General features: G+C 31.5%; 1 protein-coding gene across 4 annotated transcripts in view; it reads left to right on the forward strand.

Moving 5' to 3' along the window:
* The window catches only part of LOC134835070 (ankyrin repeat and KH domain-containing protein mask-like), a 30,090-nt gene extending 24,661 nt beyond the window's left edge, over nucleotides 1-5,429 (forward strand). For all 4 annotated transcript variants that reach the window (XM_063849921.1, XM_063849926.1, XM_063849925.1 and 1 more), the window contains 3 exons: nucleotides 244-3,221; nucleotides 4,049-4,177; nucleotides 4,245-5,429. In XM_063849921.1, the coding sequence (XP_063705991.1) occupies nucleotides 244-3,221; nucleotides 4,049-4,177; nucleotides 4,245-4,268 (3,131 nt within the window). In that variant the 3' untranslated portion in view covers nucleotides 4,269-5,429. The remainder of the gene's footprint in view (nucleotides 1-243; nucleotides 3,222-4,048; nucleotides 4,178-4,244) is intronic.
* Nucleotides 5,430-10,162: the final 4,733 nt, after the last annotated feature.

A 10,162-nucleotide genomic window follows, 5' to 3' on the forward strand; every position in this document is an offset into this window, starting at 1 on the left:
TTTGAATTTGATAAAATTTATGAATTTAAATTAAAAAAATTTTTTTTTAAGTTAAAAAAATTAAATTTTTTAAAATTTTTTATTGAAATTTAAAAAAAATTTTTAAATTATCATAAATTGAAAATTTTAAAATTCAAAAAATTTAAAAAATTTTAAAAAATTTTTAAAATTAAAATTTTTTAAAATTTTAAAAATATGAATTAATAAAAAAACAAATTCTAAAACAATTTTTTAATTTTAAAGGTGATTCCGGCATCGATGCAAACAGTCAAGGCTCCTGTTCGAGTTCCGACGTCAAAGCATCCGCCGTTCTCGACAAAACCAACTCCAAACAACGGAATAAGAAGAAAAAGCAACAAAACCAACCACCGCCTGTCAATACCTCAGGTAGTAATAGTAATCGTTCCTCAAATAGTCCAGCCACAATTATCAGTAACGCAACAACAACAACTGCCGTAACAACAACAGTAACATCATCAGCATCATCATCACACGAAAACGAGTCGCAATCGCGCGAATTCAGCAGTAAATCCATGGCGAACAATCGTCGTGAGCAACGAAAAGCAACAAATGCCGCGACGCAACAAGAATCGACGAAAAATCGCGCAAAAGAAAAGGAAAATGTCGCACCGAAACAAGAGGAAAAGACAAAATCTGACGTTGCCGCTGCCAAAGATCAGCAAAAATCGAGCAGCAAAACGTACGAACACTACCAACAACCTATTAATCAACGGAAAAACGTTTACAGCAACAGTCGTCATACCGTCGAACGCGACGATTACGAAGTAACGGAAAACGTCTTTTACAATTCAAACACGAAACAAAGCAAATTGAGCAAAGAAAGTCCCGGAAAACAAACTTCCGCGTCAGCAACGAGTGTTTCGAGCACCGCAGTTCGTCGCGAAGAGGGTTGGAAAGAAGTTGTAAGCAAAAGTTCGAGTACTCGTTCATTACCGCTCGAACTGAAGAAGGTTCAGGTGCCAACACATGCAATTTCTCGTGTCATCGGAAGGGCAGGAAGCAATATAAATGCCATTCGCGCTGCTACAGGAGCCCATATCGAAGTCGAGAAGCAAGGAAAAGTCCAAGGCGATCGTTCCATAACGATAAAAGGCACGAACGAAGCCACGAAACAAGCATACCATTTAATAACGACCCTAATTCGGGATCCCGACGTCGATATTTTACAAGTTTTGAAGAAAGAGGGAATTGGAAAAGTTGTAACGCACGGAAGTAGCGGGCAGCACATCACAATTTCCACGTGGGACAGCAAATCGAGCAAACCGGGCAGTACTACAAGTAGTCAAGATGGCGATGCGTTCCCCAGCAAGAAAGGCAGTACCAAAAATGTCGCCCAAAATGCCACAAGCAACGCTCCGAGCAAGACTTCTCAAAGTTCTGGTCGCTCATCGACAGCGAAAAATTTGTTTGCAGCATCAACATCGACCGCAGCGACAACTACAAGCAGCAAAACTGTCGTTTCGTCATCTTCGGCATCAACTTCCGTACGTTCAACGACAGTTAGTAAGTCAGTAACTTCATATTCAGGCACTATTAGTAGCAGTTCTGCCTCCGTAAAAGCTCCTGCAGCAACTTTCAACAAGAGTCAAGCACCGGCGACATCTCAAACGTTCGCAGCGAGAGTCTCGAGTGTCACTTCCGACACGAAAAAAGTCATTGGCGATAAAGTTGTTCAACCGACAAAGGTTTTGACGTCTCCCAAACATGCCCTTCCCGCGCCATTCACGTCGAGCGGTAACATTTTGACAAATTCTGGGGCAAATCCCGCTTCAGGAACGAAACCTGTGTTCACGCAATCGACTTCGGAACCCGCTGCGGTATCAACTACCGTTCGAAGTGTCACGCCAATCGGTCCGCCGCATCGCAATAACACGCCAACAAGTAATTTAACGAATCCAGCGACTTCGGGACCTCAAAATCCGATTGGGACCCCAATTCAGGGCTCGAAGATGATAAGTGGCAATCTACAAGCGCAGGCGCACGAATATTCGCTCTTCAATGACAACTCGTACGGAGGTCAATGGGACAATAATCAGTACACTGCAAGCATGAAGGCGAAACAAATCACCGAAACACAAGCTCACGAGACCCCATCGCAAAAGGTAGATGTCTCAAAAGCTCCTGGGTATCGTGGAAATGCATTAAGTTCGCCCGTAAGTTCAAGCGGAAAGGCCAGCAGTCAAAGTACGACGCCGCCATCGACGAATATCTTGCCAGCGGGTGTCATTGGAAGTCAAATGCCGTCGCAGCAACAACAATTTTACGCGCAGCAGCAAAATGAGGCGATGTCAAGTAATGTTATCAAGGCACCTTCGCAACCGCAACCCATTCAGCGTCCCTTGAGCGGCGTAAATAACATGAAACAAATGCCTCCGGCGGGTATGGAAAGTTATTCTCTGGCTCCCGGACCTCCGCCATCGATGACACAGCAACAACAACCCCCTGTTCGACCCGATGTACGCGGAAATATGTTCGATACGTTCCAACAACCGTCGCCGTCGCAGCATCAACAAGCGAATTTCTACTCGCAAGATTCGTATTCGAACTCGGGACTTGGTCCAATTGGTATGTCACGCTTAAATCCCAAAGCGAATGCTTTTAATTCGATGCCTCAAGGCGGAAATGCCTTCCAATCGGGCAACAAAGGACCCGGAAATTACGGCGGGATGTACGGAAATGGAAATGCGAATAATAATTACGCGTCGCAGAAACAAATGCAAAATATGAACACGAATCCATATCAGAATCGGGCACCGGGAGCTCCGCCAAATGCGCAATCGGGTCAATTAAATGGCGCGGGAATGCGTTGGGGTTATCCCGATTTGGGATATGCGCCAAGTGCGAGAGATATGATGGGACTCGAAAACGGGATGTCGCAAATGGGCATGAATTCGCCTTCGATGTCGCCTAATTCGGCGCCAAATGGCATGCCGAATGTCAATGCGCAATCGCAAATGGATGAGCAACGCAAAACGAGACCAATTGGAGCGGAACGTTTGTGGAAGTATAATACTTTTGGTACGGGAGGCCCATTGGAATTGGATAATAATGTTGGTTTGGGTGCGCAAGGTCCTCCGCAAGGATGGGGCATTGATAAGCCGCCGCAGAATCAAATGCCGCTGCAATGGATTCAATCGCAACCGCCAATTGGGAGAGGAGCGTTCGGTGACGAGCTTGTGCATGGAAATGAAGCGTTTCAGGTAAGAAACATTTTTTTTTCTTAATGGGATTTATTTGATAATTTCACTTTTTTCACGAAAAAAAAAATCTGGGAAGATTTTATTATTTATTTTTTTTAAAGTTGGAAATTTTTTTTTTATTTAAAATTTTAATTTTATTTAAATTTAAAAAATATAAAATTTTATAACAAAAAAATTTAAAGAATTGTCGAATTCATCTAATTTAAATCAAATTTAAGAAATTTTCGGAGTTTTTTTTTAATTGAAAAATCACATTGAAAATTTAATAAAATTATAAAAAAAAAATTAAAAATATTTAAATTTAAAATATTTAATTTAAAAAAAAAAAAAAATTACAAAAAAAATTAAAAAAAATAATTTTAAAAATTTTAAAAAAAAAAAAATTAGCTGAAAAAATTAAATTAAATTGATAATTAAATTTAAAAAAAATTATATTGCAATTGAAAAATTTATCAAATTAAATTTAAATAAACAATTTTATAAAGAAAATTTTTTTTAAATTTTTCTCATATTTTTTATTGGAAATTTTAAAATGAATTTTTTATTTTATGTTATTTAAAAAAAATTCTTATTTTATTATTTTTTTTAAATAAATTCAAAATTCAAGAAAAAAAAATTGAAAATGTGAAAAAAATGTTATTTTTTTTTTATTTTAAAAATTTATAAAAAAAAATATTAAAAAAAAATTAATAAATAAAAATAAAATTAAAAAATTATTAAAAAAATCTCAAAATCGTGTCAAAAAGTGAAATTATTTTAATAAATTTTTTTTAATTAATTTTTTTTAACAAAATTTTTTATAAAAATTTTTCAAATTTAATTCACAGCCATTACAAGTCGACTACCAAAACTTGATGGGCGGCAACGGTCCAAATCAGAACTTGAATTACATGTATGCACCTTTCATGGGAAACGATCCAATGGTCACTGAGCCAACATGGGAACACGATAAAAATGTAAGAAATTATTTTTTTTTCAACAAAAAAGCTAAAAATTTATTAAAAATTTTAATTTTTCTTTTAGACATGGACAAAATGGTCTCACTAAAAAGGAAGAACAACAAGAAATCTGCACAATTCAATTCATCAAATATTTTTTTTATAACCCCTTTATAAAAAATGTCTTTAATCTTAAAAGTCTTTAAAAAGAGGGTAATTGCTAAATATTTTTTTATAAGTACTATTGTTCAATATTGTACGAAAAAAAAATTTTTTCATTGAAAATAATTATGCCGAAAAACGAAAAAGTTGTAAAAATGATCAAATACAGATCATAATAATAAATTATAATTTTAAATAATTTTTTTATTTAATTTTTAATTAACGAAAAAAAATCGAGTGCAGAATTGAGACACAAAAAAACGAGCGATGTGACCAAAATCGTCCTAAGAAAATAAAAAAAAACTTCTTTTTCAATAAAAAATTACAACAAAAACCCGACCCATCTATCAAAATAAAATTAATTGTAATTTTTCGATGATTACAAAAACTCTCTCACACACACACAAACATAAAAACACACACCCTCGTATTTAACGAAAATAATATAAAAAAAAATTCAAAAACATTAAAAAATTACATAAACAACCTTTAAAAATTTTAGATGTCGCTTCGTGTAGTAAAAAAATAATAAAAAAAAACATAAAAATAAAATTTAGACACAGACACAGTTTTAAGAAGAAGCGGAAAAAGCTATTAATTAAAATAATTAACATTTTTTAATTTTTTTTTCTCAATTTTTCAAGCCAAATCCGGCTTTAAAATGGTGATTTGAATAAAAAAAATCATTAGGGGATATTTTTTCATTAATTTTTTTAAAAATATTTTATTATATCCTATATAAAAAAATACATCATCGACTAAAAAAAACGTTTTCTTATTAAAAACATTTAAAAAAATATCAAACAACTCCCAAAAATCATAATATTACTTGCTGCTAAATAAATTGCGTACGCTATTATGAGCTCTGAATGAGAATTGCGATCAATGATGATTATAAAAAAAAATAATTAAATGATTTACACGTTCATTATATTAAGTGTATAAAAAAACAAGCGGTAGAGGAAGAAAACCAGAATTGATTAATTTTAACGAGAAAAGTTTTTTTTTATTTTTTTTTCACTCAAGAATTTTTTTTATTCATAAAATGGAATTTTTGGGCAACTTTTCGTTTTATATGAAAAATAAAAAAAAATCTTGAAAAATTAAAAATGGGCTTTTAACATCAAATTTGTGAAAAAAAAATTAAAAAAAAAACTTTTCTCTAAAAAAAATAAATTTCATATTAATTTTTCCGTTAAAAAATAAAAACTAAGAGAAAACTTAGAAAAGCGCATAGTTAGAATAGAAATCATTATCTCTTGATTCTTGATAATAAAAAAAAAACAAAATAAATAAATAAAAAGTAAAATAATAAAAAAAACAGTTAAAAATCTAGAAAAGAAACATGTAACGTGATGACTGCAAATTACGCACTCTTTATCTAAAAAAAAACAAAACCATATAAAATTATTAAAAAAAATTTCAAAAAAATAAACTTTAGAGCGAGAAATAATTAAACGTTTATTTTTAAGAAATTAAAATAAAAAAGAGAACATTTAATATCAGAGATTATTATCAAAAAAAAAACATCTATTTTTGCGCTCGCGACTCGATGCTAATGGACGAAGCCTCCTGTACGCAATTGATAAAAAAAATAAACCATGAAGATGGAAAAAATATTCGAAAATTGTTTAAAACAAAAAATAAAAGAGAAAAAGTGGAACATTATGAAGAAAAACACACAACACAACACACACTTACATTGAAGAAAAAAATATTTAAAAGATATATTATTATAATTATGATGATTATTGGATTATTAAACCTTACTATTATAAAAATATATTATATGAAATTAAAGAAAAAAAATTAGTTTTTTATTTTCTAAAAAAAATTTAAGTGATAAAATGAGGTAAATATGAAGGTTTTCAAAATTTCTGTGAATTTTTTTGTTAATTTTTGATTTTGAAATTATTTTGGAGTTTTAAGGTAAGTAAAATTTTGCTAATACATAGGGTTCATTTATCAATTTTTGAAAAAACTTTGGAAAAAATTGTTGTTTTTTTTAATTGAGAGGAAAATCGTCAAATTTACACTGAATCTATAAATGGCGCCTGTACATCGGAAACGCAAAATTTGGAAAAAGTCCAAAAAATTTATAAATTCAAAATTAAAAAATTTTCAATTAATTTTTTTTGAAAATTTTTTTTAATTGATGAAAGGAAAAAAATAAAATTTTTTTATTAGAAAAATTTTTGTTTTATTTTTTTACATTTTAAATGGCTCCTGTACATCGGAAACGCAAAATTTGGAAAAAGTCCAAAACAAAAGTTTTTTTCATCAATTTTTTTTGCTAACATCTTTAAATGGCTCCTGTACATCGGAAACGCAAAATTTTCCAAAACAAAAGTTGTAAAGATTCTGAAAATTTCCTTTGAAATTTGAGATTTCGGAGAACGGCCCCCTCCAGACCCTAACGCTATTTTAAAAAAATGCCTTAAAAAGATTTTTATTTTTTTTAAACAAAAATTTGAGACGGAGAACGGTTTGATCTAACTCAATTTTCAAAAATGGGTACATGAGCCCTCATAATAAGAGGATTTGTTGAGCAAAACTTTTTTTGAAACATCTTCAAATTTTCTGTTTTAGGCAAAATTGATCAAAAATTTTGCTTTTAATCTTTTAAAAACATCTTAATAAAAGGGATCCTGTACATCGGAAACGCAAAATTTGGAAAAAGTCCAAAACAAAAGTTGTTTCTAAAGACAAAACCTTCAATTTGAGACGGAGAACGGTGATCTAACTCAATTTTCAAAAATGGGTACATGAGCCCTCATAATAAGAGGCTGAAATTTTTTTTGATCAATTTTTTTTGCTAACATCTTTAAAAGGCTCCTGTACATCGGAAACGCAAAATTTGGAAAAAGTCCAAAACAAAAGTTGTTTCTAAAGACAAAACCTTCAATTTGAGACGGAGAACGGTGATCTAGCTCAATTTTCAAAAATGGGTACATGAGCCCTCATAATAAGAGGATTTTAGCTGATCAATTTTTTTTGCTAACATCTGAGTCCAAAACAAAAGTTGTTTCTAAAAGACCTTCAATTTGCAACGGAGAAGGTGATCTAGCTCAAGTCAAAAATGGGTACATGAGCCCTCATAATAAGAGGATTTTGGCTGAAATTTTTTTTGCTAACATCTTTAAAAAGGTCCTGTACATCGGAAACGCAAAATTTGGAAAAAGTCCAAAACAAAAGTTGTTTCTAAAGACAAAACCTTCAATTTGAGACGGAGAACGGTGATCTAACTCAATTTTCAAAAATGGGTACATGAGCCCTCATAATAAGAGGATTTTGGCTGAAATTTTTTTTGATCAATTTTTTTTGCTAACATCTTTAAAAGGCTCCTGTACATCGGAAACGCAAAATTTGGAAAAAGTCCAAAACAAAAGTTGTTTCTAAAGACAAAACCTTCAATTTGAGACGGAGAACGGTGATCTAACTCAATTTTCAAAAATGGGTACATGAGCCCTCATAATAAGAGGATTTTGGCTGATCAATTTTTTTTGCTAACATCTTTAAAAGGCTCCTGTACATCGGAAACGCAAAATTTGGAAAAAGTCCAAAACAAAAGTTGTTTCTAAAGACAAAACCTTCAATTTGAGACGGAGAACGGTGATCTAACTCAATTTTCAAAAATGGGTACATGAGCCCTCATAATAAGAGGATTTTGGCTGAAATTTTTTTTGATCAATTTTTTTTGCTAACATCTTTAAAAGGCTCCTGTACATCGGAAACGCAAAATTTGGAAAAAGTCCAAAACAAAAGTTGTTTCTAAAGACAAAACCTTCAATTTGAGACGGAGAACGGTGATCTAACTCAATTTTCAAAAATGGGTACATGAGCCCTCATAATAAGAGGATTTTGGCTGAAATTTTTTTTGATCAATTTTTTTTGCTAACATCTTTAAAAGGCTCCTGTACATCGGAAACGCAAAATTTGGAAAAAGTCCAAAACAAAAGTTGTTTCTAAAGACAAAACCTTCAATTTGAGACGGAGAACGGTGATCTAACTCAATTTTCAAAAATGGGTACATGAATAATGATCAATTTTTTTTGCTAACATCTTTAAAAGGCTCCTGTACATCGGAAACGCAAAATTTGGAAAAAGTCCAAAACAAAAGTTGTTTCTAAAGACAAAACCTTCAATTTGAGACGGAGAACGGTGATCTAACTCAATTTTCAAAAATGGGTACATGAGCCCTCATAATAAGAGGATTTTGACTAATCCAAAACAAAAGTTGTTTCTAACATCAAAACCTTCATTTTGAGACGGAGAACGGTCATCTAACTCAATTTTCTGCCCTCATAATAAAATTTTGGCTGAATTTTTGATCAATTTAAAAATTAATTTTTTTTTTGCTAACATATTTAAAAGGCTCCTGTACATCGAAAACGCAAAATTTGGAAAAAGTCCAAAACAAAAGTTGTTTCTAAAGACAAAACCTTCAATTTGAGACGGAGAACCGTGATCTAGCTCAATTTTCAAAAATGGGTACATGAGCCCTCATAATAAGAGGATTTTGGCTGATCAATTTTTTTTGCTAACATCTTTAAAAGGCTCCTGTACATCGGAAACGCAAAATTTGGAAAAAGTCCAAAACAAAAGTTGTTTCTAAAGACAAAACCTTCAATTTGAGACGGAGAACGGTGATCTAACTCAATTTTCAAAAATGGGTACATGAGCCCTCATAATAAGAGGATTTTGGCTGAAATTTTTTTTGATCAATTTTTTTTGCTAACATCTTTAAAAGGCTCCTGTACATCGGAAACGCAAAATTTGGAAAAAGTCCAAAACAAAAGTTGTTTCTAAAGACAAAACCTTCAATTTGAGAATTTTCAAAAATACATGAGCCCTCAAATAAGAGGATTTTTGAAATTTTTTTTGATCAATTTTTTTTGCTAACATCTTTAAAAGGCTCCTGTACATCGGAAACGCAAAATTTGGAAAAAGTCCAAAACAAAAGTTGTTTCTAAAGACAAAACCTTCAATTTGAGACGGAGAACGGTGATCTAACTCAATTTTCAAAAATGGGTACATGAGCCCTCATAATAAGAGGATTTTGGCTGAAATTTTTTTTTTTGCTAATATCTTTAAAAGGCTCCTGTACATCGGAAACGCAAAATTTGGAAAAAGTCCAAAACAAAAGTTGTTTCTAAAGACAAAACCTTCAATTTGAGACGGAGAACGGTGATCTAACTCAATTTTCAAAAATGGGTACATGAGCCCTCATAATAAGAGGATTTTGGCTGATCAATTTTTTTTGCTAACATCTTTAAAAGGCTCCTGTACATCGGAAACGCAAAATTTGGAAAAAGTCCAAAACAAGTTGTTTCTAAAGACAAAACCTTCAATTTGAGACGGAGAACGGTGATCTAACTCAATTTTCAAAAATGGGTACATGAGCCCTCATAATAAGAGGATTTTGGCTGAAATTTTTTTTGATCAATTTTTTTTGCTAACATCTTTAAAAGGCTCCTGTACATCGGAAACGCAAAATTTGGAAAAAGTCCAAAACAAAAGTTGTTTCTAAAGACAAAACCTTCAATTTGAGACGGAGAACGGTGATCTAGCTGAATTTTCAAAAATTGATAAGTCAACCCTACTTACTAATAATAAAAAAGTTAGTTACAGTTTTTCTAATTTAGGAAAAGTTTTTAAATTTATAATATAAAATTAAATTAATTGATTTAAATAATTTATTAATTCAAAATTAAAAATTAATTTTGTTAATAAATTTTAAAAATTTTAATTTTTAAATTTTAATTTTTAAATTTTAATTAATAATTAATTAAATCATCACTTAATTATAATGAAATAAAAAATAAAATTTTTATATTAGAT

This window comes from Culicoides brevitarsis, chromosome 3 (assembly GCF_036172545.1).
Source record: "Culicoides brevitarsis isolate CSIRO-B50_1 chromosome 3, AGI_CSIRO_Cbre_v1, whole genome shotgun sequence".
Taxonomy (NCBI): domain Eukaryota; kingdom Metazoa; phylum Arthropoda; class Insecta; order Diptera; family Ceratopogonidae; genus Culicoides; species Culicoides brevitarsis.